Genomic DNA, 14,047 nt, shown 5'->3' with positions numbered 1-14,047 from the left:
CCACGTCTCCGGCGCCGGGCGCAGCGGCCGCGGTCATTGGCTGAGGGGCGGGGCTTCCTAGCGTGGCGGGGGAAGCGACAGGCCTGACCGGAGAGCTCCTGAGCACGTGCAGACTGCCCTCTCTCCTTTGGCCACCCCCAGCACCTCTCTGATCTGTTCCGGCCCACCAATCAGTCACAGTCACCCGCCCTCGGCCTGCGGGCTAAGCGGGGATGCCAGCAATACGGCCGCGTGAAAACAAGGGGACAGTGGCGCAAGGGCTGCGATCTTCTCTGCGCTTGCGCACTAAGGCGGGGATTTAGAGACCCGGCGAACTACAAATCCCAGCAGCCCCAGCGCTAAGAGAAGCGGCAACGCGGAAGCGGCATGGTCACATGACTCTCCTCCGGAGTTGGGCCTACCTGTCAAGATGGCGGCCTACCTGCAGTGGCGCCGCTTCGCCTTCTTCGACTGCGATGTCTTGACGGAGCCTGATGGGAAGCCTGTGCTATTGCCGCCAGGCATCACGGTCTGCGACTCGGGCCGGGGCAGTCTCGTTTTCGGGGATATCCTTGCTGTTAGTGGTGTCGCGGGGGGCGGGCAGGGTGCCTCTGAGCGTGTGTGGAGTGCTCTTTTTCCCTCAACCAGCTTGCCTGGGCAGGACTTTTGTCTCGGTCAGCGGACATGAGTTTTGGGTAAGCTGCAGCCATGGCTCGCCTTCTGCCCAAGTCTGAAGGCATTCCTCCTCCCTGCCCCGTGGGCTTATTCAAGTTCAGAACATAAGGGGATGCCTGATTAAAGCATTGGCTCAGCTAGTTCAGTGTTGCCTACATCGCGGTGGCTGAGTTGTCACCCTTGCTGCTGACTATCGACCATGGCCATTGCCCAAACTGATGGCAGTTAAGAGTCCAGCAACATCTGGGCAACCACAGGTTAGGTAGGCACCCTGAGTCTTCTATGACCAACAGACAGAAAGTAGAAGCCTTTACATACTTGGAGGTTCCAGGAATTGAATCTAGAATCCTTTATATGCAAAGCAGGTGCTTCACCACTAACCTTTGACCCAGCTCAGATATGCTGGTCTTGTTCAGTGTCTGGGTGGGAGGCAGCAGCGGAAACAATTTGAGTTCCATCATGGAAGAAAGATGGGATATAAACATAATGTGATAAAAGATTTTAGAAGCGAACCACTGAGCCTTTCGTGCCTTCTGCACTCTTATGGGGAGGACTCCTTAACTCAGACCTACATATGGAAGGGCAGATATGGTTCCTGCTGCGCAACCTTGAGCTCAGCAGTTTCCAAGCTTATAAGCTGAGAGTGACACACCTCTACCAGTTGAAGCAGCACAGCATCTTGGCTTCTGTTGGGGAGGATGAAGAAGGTATTAACCCTTTGGTAAGTTGGTCTGAGGGAAGCTGGACTTATTTTTCTGTTTGATGGAAAGCTTTTGCAAGATTAGTTGTAGGGAAGGAGGAGTCTTCTGTGATAACAAGGCTGAGATAAATGTGGCCCACCAGTTCTTCAAAAACGTTGTTGCTGGAATCTAGGGATTTTAAATATTTATTTGTCACCTATGCCTTTAACTCAGGTGTTCAGGACTTTTGGCTTTTTTATTATTTTTCTGACTTGCACATATTTGGCTTAAGCCTGATCAAGAGAAGGGTGTCTTGCTCCTTCTGCCTATTTGCCCTGCAGTGACTTTCTGCTAGGAGAGTAAATGTGGCTATTTTCTTTCCACAGCAGCTATGTCTGTACTCCTGGTCCCAGAGTTTGACTGGAGAAAGGGGGAAATGGGCATCTTATATGCACAGTAGCACTTACCTTTAGATAAAAAGGGAACTGGCCCAATTTGTAGTGGTTTTCCTCAACAAGCCCCCTATAATAACTTGTAGGTCAAAGTCTGGAATCTAGAGAAGCGTGATGGTGGGAATCCTCTGTGCACCAGGATTTTCCCTGCAATACCAGGCAACAAGCCTACAGTTGTGTCCTGCCTCACAGTCCATGAGAATCTCAACTTCATGGCTATTGGTAAGTGGAAATGAAATTGCTGCTGTGAGTTATAGACATAAAATCATAAAGGAGAAATTGATCTTGCAGAAATTTATCTACTTTGTTTTGGGGAGAGTGCTCCTTCGTCTTTTCATATTAATCTAATTCAGCTTTCCATTTGGTGGACTTAACTGATGTATTCTGATGGCAGAGAATGCCTGCTTTTCCCCAGGGTGTCTCATGGAATGCACCCTGTATCCCATTTCTGCTGTAGGCTTTACAGATGGGAGCGTTGTGCTCACTAAAGGAGACATCACAAGAGATCGGCACAGCAAAAGTCAGATCCTTCATGAAGGCAGTTACCCAGTTACAGGCCTTGCCTTCCGTCAGTCTGGAAAAACAACACATCTGTTTGTTGCCACCACAGAGAACATCCAGGTAAGATGTTTGGTTGACCGTGGTGTGTGTGTGGTGTGTGTCATGCCTAAACGGCCTCGGTCCAGTATACCTGAAGGAGCATCTTCACCTCCATCGTTCTGCCCGGACACTGAGGTCCAGTGCTGAGGGCCTTCTGGTGGTTCCCTCGTTGCAAGAAGCCAAGTTACAGGGAACCAGGCAGAGGGCCTTCTCGGTAGTGGCACCCGCCCTGTGGAACGCCCTCCCATCAGATGTCAAAAAGAAAAACAGCTACCATACTTTTAGAGGACATCTGAAGGTAGCCCTGTTTAGGGAAGCTTTTAATGTTTAATAAATTATTGTATTTTAATACTTCTGTTGGAAGCCGCCCAGAGTGGCTGGGGAAACCCAGCCAGATGGGTGGGGTATAAATAATAAAGTATTATTATTATTATTATTATTATTATTATTATTATTATTATTATTCCCTGCCCCACCCCAGTTTCTGAGCTGTTCTTATGGCTTTCCAAACTTCATTGTGTCCTCCTCCTTGTGGACTTTGCAGTGTTACACACTTTCAGTGAAGGACTATCCGAAGCTAGAATTGGACACACGTGGCTGTGGGCTGCGCTGCTCCACACTCAGCGATCCCTCCCAGGACCTCCAGTTCATTGTGGCAGGAGATGACTGTGTATATCTGTACCAGCCAGATGAGCGTGGGCCCTGCTTTGCCTTTGAAGGCCAGAAGCTGATAGCCCACTGGTATCGGGGCTACCTTGTCATTGTTTCAAAAGAACGGAAGCCTTCTCCAAAGTAAGACAGAGCTGCAAGACAGAATAACTTGTTGAATTTTTTTCCCTTTGACCTCTTAAAAACTCTGGGTGTGGGATCTGGATAAAGGTGGTTGCTTTGAAATTATTTATTGCTTCTGGTTAGGTACTTTTTTGTAGGAGTGAGCTATTGTGTGTTGCATGGGATTTCTTCTTGGCCTTCCAATCCCTATTTGCAGGCAATGTTAAATCCAGCTTTCCTTTCCAGCTTCCTATCAGATCTTGGATTTTCTGAATATGCTGAGTGGGATATGTACAAGTAATCTTGAGACTGTGATGACTGTCCTGAAAGGCTGGAAGGTCCAAATGGCTGAGTGTGGGGTTGGGTGTTGGGTAGGGAAACCCTACTTTGCAGCAAGGCGATATGTTGTGCTATCGAAGGCTCAGAAACAGTAAGGTTGACGTACATATTGTGGGGGAGAAATAGGAGGCAGATGCAGCTTATGCATAGGAATGCAAAAGCTTGGTCATCAGTTTTTTAGATTCATCAGGTACTCACAGAGGGCTCTTCTAGCTGACTTTAATGTTTGCTGGAAATGTTAAAACCAGCAGTTTGAGACTCTCTGAGGCTGTGAGTGTGGACCATTCATTCATCCAATGCACAAAAGGGAACTTCTGACCTGTGAGTGAAAGTTAAAAGTCTATCTTTGAGGCTGTCCTTCACTCTTTGCTCCTCTGTACTCCAGATCAGAATTTGCAGGGAGTGATCCACAAAACTCTGACAAGCAGATCCTGAATATTTATGACTTGGGCAACAAGTTCATTGCATACAGCTCTGTCTTTGACGACGTGGTGGATGTCCTGGCCGAGTGGGGGTGCCTCTATGTGCTGACCAGAGATGGGAAGCTCCATGCACTGCAGGAGAAGGACACGCAAACCAAGCTTGAGGCAAGGGACCTTGATCGCTTCTTCCTCCTCTGTGGTTGGTGGGGTTCTGAGGTCCAAAGCTTATTTGTAGCTGCCTGCAGCTCAAAGCCCAGACGTTGCCTTGCACCAGACCATTTGGATTGCAAATCTCGTCAGTCCCAGCATAATACACCTGTGCTGGCTGGGGCTGATGGAGGGGGGCTGTATCCCCAATCATTTGGAGGGCTCCAGTTTGTGGGAGGTTGTTGTGGTCTGCTGTTGCTCCGTTGGGAGCCTGAGTAAGGGGCTGGAAGTGACTCTGAACTAGCATCTGTGCCATATGGACCAGAGGGAGGGAGAGCCCCTTGTTTCTCCTCTTACAGTTATGAAAGCTGCAAATGCATATCATTCTGCATTCACAAAACAATACATCAGTGTGCATTCCATACTTGAGGACCCCAGTAATTAAGCAGCTCTCCATGGAATAGCTATGAATAGTCAATATAACCCTTAAAACCCTGTTGTTCCCATCAACGTTTGTAAGCAAGCAAGCCCTTCCCTTCCAACAGATGCTCTTCAGGAAGAACCTTTTTGAAATGGCCATTCACCTGGCCAGGAGCCACCACCTGGATAGTGACGGCTTGTCTGAGATCTTTCGCCAGTATGGAGACCATCTGTATAACAAGGGAAACCACGATGGCGCCATTCAGCAATATATTCGGTAGGTGGGACAGGGGAGTTTTGGCCCTCCCTCCCTCCCTCTCCATTACAGCCATGTTGGGGTGAGAAGAAAGACCATAGGCCTTGCCATCTAAGCATCTGGGTGCCACAAATCTGGATTTTTAATCTGGCCGACCTGCCACCTTCTTGCTGGCTTCCTTTCTGAATTGCTTCACCAGGGAAACCATAATGAGATGGGAACTAAATCTATCCAAATGTGGTTTGCAAACACAAAGAGCCCTGGTGAGCTCTGACACGTCCAAATGGAGTTTGGCTCTCTGGATCCCAGTGGACTGGGATTTATTTACTGAGATAGTATATATGGAATGCCTGCTCCTGGCTTTTCAGATTGCAAGGTGCTTATCAGCAGATTGCACTACCGTTGGCAATGTGAAGGTCAGACCAAGATAAGTTTCCAGCCCCAGATTGTGAGAATTGCAAGTTTTGATTTACACCCACTTGATTTCCACTCTCCCCAATTGATTTGGCATTTATATTCCAAGCCACCTCCTCTCCCCGTGCCCTATTTGTGTTGGAAATCGTGGCTGCACCTTCTGATCCTCTGTAGAACCAGATGCGAGGTTGGGGTTACGTGCACACTTTCCCATCCTCTCTTTTGGCTTTCGATTACCTGGGATAGGGTCCTCATAGGGTCCTCTTTCCCCCTAGTACCATTGGGAAACTAGAGCCGTCCTACGTCATCCGCAAGTTCTTGGATGCTCAGAGGATACACAACCTGACTGCGTACTTGCAGACGCTCCACCTGCAGTCATTGGCCAATGCAGACCACACGACACTGCTGCTGAATTGCTACACCAAGCTGAAAGACATATCCAAGCTTGAGGAGTTCATCAAGGTACAACAGGGAAGGGTGTGGATGCCTTGGCACGCTGGCTCTAGGGGTAGCTTTTCCCCCTTCCCCATTATGCCTCAATGGGCTTGTGTGCTTTAGCAGCTATCCTCCAACTTTTGGTGCCTGCTTGCTTCACATTCCCAGTGCAGAGATTGAGAGAGCCTTCCTGGTAATGGAAGGACCCTTCAATTGGCTGCTTGAGGTTGGGTGGGTGCTTTCCTCCCGTCCTGGAGTTTAGAAGGATCAGAAGTCTTCCCTTATTTCTTTTTACCCTCATAGGAAGAAAGAAGCAGAGGCTTTCTCTTTGTCTCAGGGGGCAACCTGCTGCTTCTGGCTCCAGCCACAATGTATTACGGTTTCATGGGAGAGATACAGAGGCATTCCTCTTTCTCAGTAGACATGCCCCTTCTGAATGCCTTCTTTGCTTTGTCTCCCCAACACAGACTAGTGAGAGTGAGGTGCACTTTGATGTGGAGACAGCCATCAAGGTTCTGCGTCAGGCAGGCTGCTACTCCCACGCCGTGTACCTAGCTGAGAAGCATGCGCACCATGAGTGGTACCTCAAGATCCAGCTGGAGGATATCAAGGTGAGGCCAAACTGCCTGCCTGGTGCTGAGCTTCACTTCCAGCTTTTAAAGCTCACTTCTCGGAGTGCATCTGGATGCTGGAGAAACCTGAGAGGTGCTTTGGCTCGGGAGGGGTGTGTGTGTGACGACCGTGTTTCTCTACATTCTCCCTTTTTTTGCACTGGGGATAGTAGTGTCCACAGTTTGGGACTGTGTACACCTGTTTTCCCACATGGCAGACAAAGAGGCGTTAGACTAGCGTAAGGGTGGGTAACTTGCCCGCTCCTGTGGGTCTTTCACTTGGCCTGTTACGAACACTTTCTTAGTTGTTAAAAGTTTTGGGGTCTCAAGGCCACAGCAGTGAGTTTTAAAGGGCTTGCCATCATGTTTACATTAAGTGGGGCAACTGCTCCTATGCTGCAAGAGGGTCTATGTGACTTGTATGGTGAATAAAAGGCAGTACTGTCTGCCGCTTAGTTCTTTTTCCTTATTATTATTTATTGATTTTTCACAAAAAACAGAGACAGACAGACAAAAACCTTTAACATAGACCATAAATTATATTATCCATAGACTTCTCATCCTCCCCTTCCATGGTTTCCACATTTACCCTTGAATGCTCCATATTTCACATATAATATCCAATACAGTCATACCTTGGAAGCTGAACGGAATCTATTCCTGAAATCCGTTTGACTTCCAAAACGTTCAGAAACCAAAGCGTGGCTTCTGATTGGCTACAGGAAGTTCCTGCAGCCAGTCGGAAGCTGCGCCGGACGTTCAACTTCTGGAAATCATTCGAAAACCGGAACACTCACTTCTGGTTTTTGATGGTTCGGTAGCCGAAACGTACGAGTTCCAAGGCATTCGGCAACCAAGGGACGACTGTACATTCATTTTAACCTATTTATCTAAATAATTCACACTGTTGCTCATATTTCAAGTCCTGCTCGCATTTTCATCTCACTATAGGTAGTTCTTTAAATACAGTGGTACCTCACAAGATGAATGCCTCGTGCAGTGAAAAACTCGCTAGACGAAAGGGGTTTGCGATTTTTTTGGTGCCTCACAACACGAATTTTTCTATGGCCGTGCTTCGCAAGACGACCTTTTTTCAATGTTTTTTTTTGTTTTGGTTTCCTTGGTTTCCGTCGTGCTTCGCAAAACGACATTTTCACAATACGAAGTGACTCGCGGAACGAATTTATTTCGTCTTGCGAGGCACCACTGTAACTTAGTTCTAACCCAAAGATACAGGGGAACTTGGGTCTGCTTCTGAAGTTTGCTCAGCCTGTCTTGCCCAGGGAGTATTATCCATCCTTGTGTCAGAAGCCCTCTTCAGGTGCCCTATTAGCATGTAGAATAATTACTGTGGGAGGGGGGGCATGGGAGTGCTAGCTCTGCCCCCCTCGTTTTCATTCCTATTGCCCTCCCCCAAGTTGGAGGCCAACTGTCTGAAGCTCTGAGCTTCTTGTACTTGTTGAGGCTCCCTGTGCACTTTTAAACGCTGAAGTCAGGGTTCTAAAACACATTGAAGAGTTTCCTTGAGTGCAGGAGGCTCCCTGCTTTGCAAGGTCAGCAGGACCCACAGGAATGGCAGTGAGAGGGGCAGAGCTGGCACACTTGTCTCGCAAACTTTCCATGTGTGATGGTTCTTCAGCAGTTTTCCTCAAGTGGGTACCCCCCCCCGTGTGTGTTTCGGACTACAGTTCCCATCAGCCCTCATCATCACGCAGCTGTTGTGCTGGCTAGGATTGAGGAGAGTTGTACAGCAAAACATGCAGAGGGCACCCGGTTTGGGAAAGCTGTTCTGCGTACAGGCAGAAAGCCAACGCGTTGGCTCCAAAGCAACCTCTCTCTCCTATCACCTGCCCTTTTCTTGCGCAGAACTACCAGGAAGCCCTGCGTTACATTGGGAAGCTGCCCTTTGAGCAGGCCGAGAGCAACATGAAGCGGTACGGCAAGATCCTCATGCATCACGTCCCAAATGAGACCACTGAGCTCCTGAAGGTCCTGTGCACGAACTACCAGCCGGTGGGGGATCGTGAGGGTCCTGGAGCACTAGAAGGGAGGAAGGTATCGGCTGGATTTGGGGCGGGGCGGGGGGCTGTGTTGTTGCCTTTGCTTGTGCAGCTGAGGATGGTGCTCACCAAGGGGAGCAGGGGGGTGAGGAGTAATTGGCATTAAGTGAACAAAATGCTGAGTGTAAAATACAGTCTGGGCAAGCATGCTCAGTGGTGATAGCCTGCAATGTATTGTGGGGACAAGCAGAGTCATAGAACTGTAGAGTTGGACGGGACCATTAGGGTCATCTTGTCCAACCCCTGTTGCCCAATGCGGGATTCAAACTTGCAGCTCTGAGATTAAGAGCTTCATGCTCTGCTGCAGGCACCCCCAAACTGCGGCCCTCCAGATGTTTGGGCTTACAACTCCCATGTTCCCTAGCTAACAGGACCAGTGGTCGAGGAAGATGGGAATTGTAGTCCAAAACATCTGGAGGGCCGAAGTTTGGGGATGCCTGCTCTACTGACTAAGCTGGCAGGAATGTTGAACAACCTCTGGGAGGCAGCAGAGAGCTCAGACCTGTGTAGCTTCCAGAGTTTTTGTTTGCTTGCTGTTCAGATAAGCCATTCTTCCCCATACAAACACACACACATACCTTATCCCGGGTTCATTGTAATAGCATGTGATGATACTTGCTGTGTCCTGAGCACTGGCCAGTCTTTGCTAGGCCCCTTGTAGGGCAAGTGTGGGGAGCCACTGACCCTCCAGGTGTTGCTGAACTACAGCTCCCATCCTCTCTGGCCATTTGCTTGCTGGGGCTGGTGGGGGTTGTAGTTCAGCGACATCTGGAGAGCCAAAGGTTCCCCACATGTGTTGTGGGGGGGGGAGCTCTGGGACATTTGGGGCTGCAGAAGGCTCTGCCAGGAGAACCGAGACACAGAATGTTCCATCTAGGCTGGCTACCGCCTGCCTTTCCCCACTCTCTTCTCTCTTTGTAATATAGGCAAATCCTGATGAGTTCATTCCCATTTTTGCCAACAACTCCCGGGAGCTGAAGGCCTTCCTAGAGCACATGTCAGAAGTGCAGCCAGACTCTCCACAGGGCGTGTATGACACACTGCTGGAGCTCCGCCTCCAGAACTGGGCGCATGAGCAGGATCCACAGGTCAGTCCTCCCTCTGCTTGGGGTCAGGTTTCTAGTTGTGCCCAGGGGAGGTTGACTGGTGGAAGCCATTGGCAGCAAGGTCTTGGGTGACCTGCCCGGTGAAAATCTGGCCAGCAGCAAGAGAGAAAAGCTCAATTCATGGGGCTCTGGTGACACAGGTGGATAACCCATCTTTTGGCCTGAGTGCCACATTGAACCTTGGTCAACCCTCGCAGGGGGGCAGGGAACTGCGTGCCAGCGGTGGGTGCTCACCAGATACTATCATATACTGTTGCCTGCACACACACACACACACACACACACACACACAGCTGATCTATGCAGATAATTGCGAAGTGGAGATTATCTTTTTCTCTCTGCACACCAAATGATCAGTTGGATGACCAGGGAGAGGACAGTTTCCACCCACACGAACACCCAATTAGGGCCCACCCACCACACAGCAGTACAGTGTTGCCTCGCTTAACGAATGCCCTGCTTAACGAAATTTCCGCTTAACGAAAGGATTTTTCGAGCGGAGGTTGCCTCGCTAGATGAATGTGTTTTACGAAAAATTCGTCTAGCAAATCGTGCGTTCCTATGGGCAAAAGAAAATAAAAAAAAAATCAATGCATTCCTATGGGATTCGCTAGACGAATTTTTCGCTATAAGAAAAGACCCGTGGAACGAATTAATTTCGTCTAGCGAGGCACCACTGTATGTCTGTTTCATTATTATTTTCTGCCAAAGTTGGAGGGTTATTGGGGCAGTGCCAGAACAGTTGCTTGGAGGTGTGTGTCTGGATCATTCTTTAAATGAGGAGTGGCCACCCCTGGCCCTTGCCCCATCTCCTAATTCTTGATCCTGGGGTTATCCAGCAAAGCTGAAGAGTGAGAGATTCAGGGCAGAGAAATGGGACGATGGGACACAAAATATGGTATCTACTCCCACATGATTTAGTGATGATCACCAACTTGGATGGCTGCAAAAAAGGGTTAGACACATTCATGGAGGGCAATGCTATTATTCCTGATGGTTGCATGCTCTCTCCAGAATCGGAATAACAGTGCCTGGTGGGCAAGAGCAGGAAAGTGCTTCTGTTGCATTTAGCTCTCCTTGCATTATGGCATCTGGTTGGCCACTGTAAGAACAGGATACTGGACTGGATGGGCCTCCTTTGGCCTGATCCGGTTGCTGCAGAGCTCTGCTTATTAGCTTGATGTTATCTTGGCTTTGGGCTCCGTGTAGGTCAAAGAGAGGCTGCACAATGAAGCCATTTCCTTGCTGAAGAGTGGGAAGTTTCGGAGCGTCTTCGATAAGGCTTTGGTCCTGTGCCAGATGCACAACTTCAAGGATGGTGTCCTGTATCTCTACGAACAGGGCAAGCTGTGAGTCTAGAGGCGCCCGCAGCCTCCTACTCTTTGTGGGTGTGTGGGTGAAAGAGGGTTTCTGGAGCTTCCCCAATGAGGAGGGTTCTGGATATTGTAGACCAGGCTTTGCAGCCTATGTGCAGGGTTTGTACCTGGCTGACCTGTGCCCAGGCTATGTGGCTAAGGAAGGATTGGAGAGCAGCGGGTGGGCTCAAGGGCATTATATTTGGCCTCCTGGTGGAAAGGGCCCTCTTCTTCCTTTCCTCCCCAGTTTCCAGCAGATCATGCACTACCACATGCAGAACGAGCAGTACAAGAAGGTGGTGGAAGTCTGTGAGCTGTACGGAGACCAGGAGGCCTGCCTTTGGGAACAAGCCCTCGGCTACTTCGCCCACAAGGAGGAGGACTGTAAAGAGTACATCACAGCTGTGCTCAAGCACATTGAGACCAAGAATCTCATGCCGCCCCTGCTGGGTGAGGGAGGTTCCACCTCCAGGCAGGGGGTGGGCATGGCTGAGGCTGTCTCCTTGGGAGGCTTGACTCTGGGAAGCTTCTGGGGTGGATGGAGCTGGGAACTAAAACCAGTCTTTCAAGCAAAAGAGCTGCTAGTTAAATCCCTTCAGCCTCTCCCTTTATGAGAATGACCTGCTTTCCAAGACCCTATGGAGGCCAGTTGCTGTTCGTTACTCTTGACACTTTTGGCTGAAGGTTTATTTGTTTTTCTGATCCACCCTTTATCAATGGACAGCAAGTTTAAATTGGCCTCTGCTGCTTGAATCTTGGCCGTTGAAGGCTCTGGGGTGTTGTGGAGTGGGACAGGGGGATGCTTGAAGGGCCCCTCCCCTGTGGTTTGAAGGGACAAGTGCTTGCAGCTTTGCATGTCAATTCTGGTGGATTTGTGCTCGCCCACGTGTAATATAAATCGCCCCCACGCCGTCTACTTCCCTGTGCTGATGGATTGCCCCCTCTGTCCAGTTGTGCAGACTCTGGCTCACAACTCCACAGCCACCCTGTCAGTCATCAAGGATTACCTGGTCAGCAAGCTGCAGAAGCAGAGCCGCCAAATTGAGCAGGACGAGCAGAGGATTCAGAAGTACCGGGAGGAGACTAAGCGGATCCGCAAGGAGATCGAGGAGCTCAAAAGCAGGTAGCCGCAGTCCATGTTGCTGGGCCTGTCTGACCTCCATAAGACACGGCCTCCAGAGGGAGCAAGACAACACCAGATGCCACTTTCCTGCCTTCTGCCCATTGTGCTCTGTTGGGTGGTGCAGTGTGATGAACAAGCCCAGGTGGTTCCTTGGAAGGGATTGAAATGGATTGGGACTCCAAAGGAGACTTCATTCATCTGCCAGTCTTCCAGAGTACAGCTGCTCTTCACTTACAGCTGCTGTAGCAATCCTGGAATCCAGGGCAGAGGAGAAGCTTGATGCCCAAATGCAATGTGGGCATCATAGGAATGTGTTGCTGTTGCTTCTGCGCATGCGTGTGTCCCTGAAAAGCATCTCTCTTCCTTGCCCTTCCCTTGTGTGTTTCCTTTTCTCAGTCCCAAGATCTTCCAGAAGACCAAGTGCAGCATTTGCACCAGTGCCTTGGAGCTGCCCTCCGTTCACTTTCTGTGTGGCCACTCCTTCCACCAGCACTGCTTTGAGAGCTACTCAGAGAGTGGGTCGGAGTGTCCCACCTGCTTGCCAGAGAACCGCAAAGTCATGGACATGATCCGCGCTCAAGAGCAGAAGCGGGACTTGCATGACCAGTTCCAGCACCAGGTGGGGCTCCCTGGCTGCCCAGCTGGATTTCCAGTCTGCTTTATTATGACACTTTATATCCAACTGGTGGGAAGTGCCCAGCCCTGCCTGAGATTTTTTTTTGGGGGGGGGGAATACTGCCCCACCTTGGGAACCATCGTGCTGAGTTTGACAATGATATCTCAAGAGGTGGCCAAACATGGCAAACCATTTTCCAAAATGCATATTAAATGATAGAATCTCCCACCACAAACACCACCTAAAGTGAAGCTTTTGTTTGTTCCATCTTACAGATGAAATGCTCCAATGACAGCTTTTCTGTGGTTGCGGATTATTTTGGCCGAGGCGTTTTCAACAAGCTCACCCTCATCACAGACCTTCCTCCAAGCAAATCTGCTGCAGTACTTGATGCGGGCTTGCAGCGTGAGCTGCTGATACACACAAAACGGAGCACTTAGATGGCGGTGGGTGGTGTCCTTCAGTCCCCTGACCTTGGCTCTCTGAACGAGTGATGCAATCAGCTTCTCTTTCTAGTGCACTGTGACCCGAAAGAGGGTAGGATTTGACTGAAGACCAGGAGGGCTGTGTAACTGGCTTAGGAAACAGAGAGAGACCAAGTGAACTTTGGCTTGTTTTTATTATTATTATTATTATTATTATTTTGCCTGACTACAGCCAGGCCTGCTTCTCCAAGCCTTACAGCCTGCTGGTCAAGTCTCCTGGTTAAAAGTCTGGTGCTTCAGCATTAGCAGTGGGCTCATGTAAGACTGTGTGGTGAAAACGAGCTCTCCACCCCAACTTTCTCCTGGTGCCTCTTGTGTTCCGAGCTGTGCTCTGTATGAGGAGGATCTCTAGTAAGCCTGTGTTGCCCTTCATCAGAGATACAGCGTGGAACTAAACTGACCGGATTCTGGAACTGGAAGAGTTATTTCCCTGGGGAGGTGGATTGAAGATGTAAATAATGTTCAGCACTAACATCTCTGTAACCCTTCACTTAATAGCAGTTTACTTGCTTGAGCTATAAAGTGTGTGAATGTGGGTGAAGAGAAATACGGGTCTTCCTGTATATGTATGTGTATACTCTTGCTTCCTTTCTGAACAACTGCCTGTCTCTCGCCCCCGCCCTCCCCAAATCTTTGGTATTTCTGTGAGAGCCCAGAGGAGCTGCTTCATAGAAAAGGCCCAGTTCTGTGGCTAATCTTGCTCAGGATTAGATTTCTGGTATAAGACCGTTCGTGGGTGGTAGTAGAAGCTGGGCCTGCAGGCAGATGGCTGTTATCTGAGCTGGTTCCTCCCATGTCCTCTGCTGCAATTAGCTCCCTACCACCCCCTCACTTCACTCCTTGGTCCTTGACTTTGCAAGAGCAATTATGCATTGGAACTGTGCTCCAAGCCACAGGGACTTTCCTTCCTGCTCCTTCATCTTTATTGGGGCACCATCTTCTACCACAGAGGGAGGAATAGTCTTTGAGGCTAGATGCAGGCTTGAGCTTCCTCCCGTAGCTGCCTGCTCTTTTCTCTCTCTGGAGATAATGAGGAAAATGCAGTTCACTCTAAACCATCAATTGATGTATGTTGGGGCAAAATATCTTAATTTTACACAT

At 49.5% G+C, this 14,047-nt stretch overlaps 1 protein-coding gene across 1 annotated transcript; it reads left to right on the top strand.

The window, feature by feature from the left end:
• The first annotated feature begins 236 nt into the window (after positions 1–236).
• VPS11 (VPS11 core subunit of CORVET and HOPS complexes) lies at positions 237–13,491 on the top strand. Its single transcript, XM_060268614.1, has 16 exons — positions 237–549; positions 1,231–1,375; positions 1,873–2,008; positions 2,244–2,407; positions 2,931–3,178; positions 3,882–4,083; positions 4,611–4,762; positions 5,431–5,617; positions 6,058–6,201; positions 8,068–8,256; positions 9,188–9,349; positions 10,577–10,716; positions 10,970–11,172; positions 11,674–11,845; positions 12,242–12,464; positions 12,737–13,491. The coding sequence occupies exons 1-16, from the start codon at positions 410–412 to the stop codon at positions 12,899–12,901; spliced, it is 2,772 nt and encodes a 923-aa protein (XP_060124597.1). The 5' UTR covers positions 237–409; the 3' UTR covers positions 12,902–13,491.
• The last annotated feature ends 556 nt before the right edge of the window (positions 13,492–14,047 follow it).

Source organism: Zootoca vivipara, chromosome 15, assembly GCF_963506605.1.
Source record: "Zootoca vivipara chromosome 15, rZooViv1.1, whole genome shotgun sequence".
Taxonomy (NCBI): Eukaryota; Metazoa; Chordata; class Lepidosauria; order Squamata; family Lacertidae; genus Zootoca; species Zootoca vivipara.
Note: the sequence above shows the minus strand (reverse complement) of the source record. Positions and strands in the feature narration are given on the sequence as shown.

Excerpts from the sequence above, each read along its gene's own strand:
- VPS11 (XM_060268614.1), top strand. The coding sequence starts at position 410 with ATGGCGGCCTACCTGCAGTGGCGCCGCTTCGCCTTCTTCGACTGCGAT. Across the intron at positions 4,763-5,430 it reads GCCATTCAGCAATATATTCG|TACCATTGGGAAACTAGAGC; the intron begins GTAGGTGGGACA and ends CTTTCCCCCTAG. Across the intron at positions 8,257-9,187 it reads GAGCACTAGAAGGGAGGAAG|GCAAATCCTGATGAGTTCAT; the intron begins GTATCGGCTGGA and ends TTTGTAATATAG.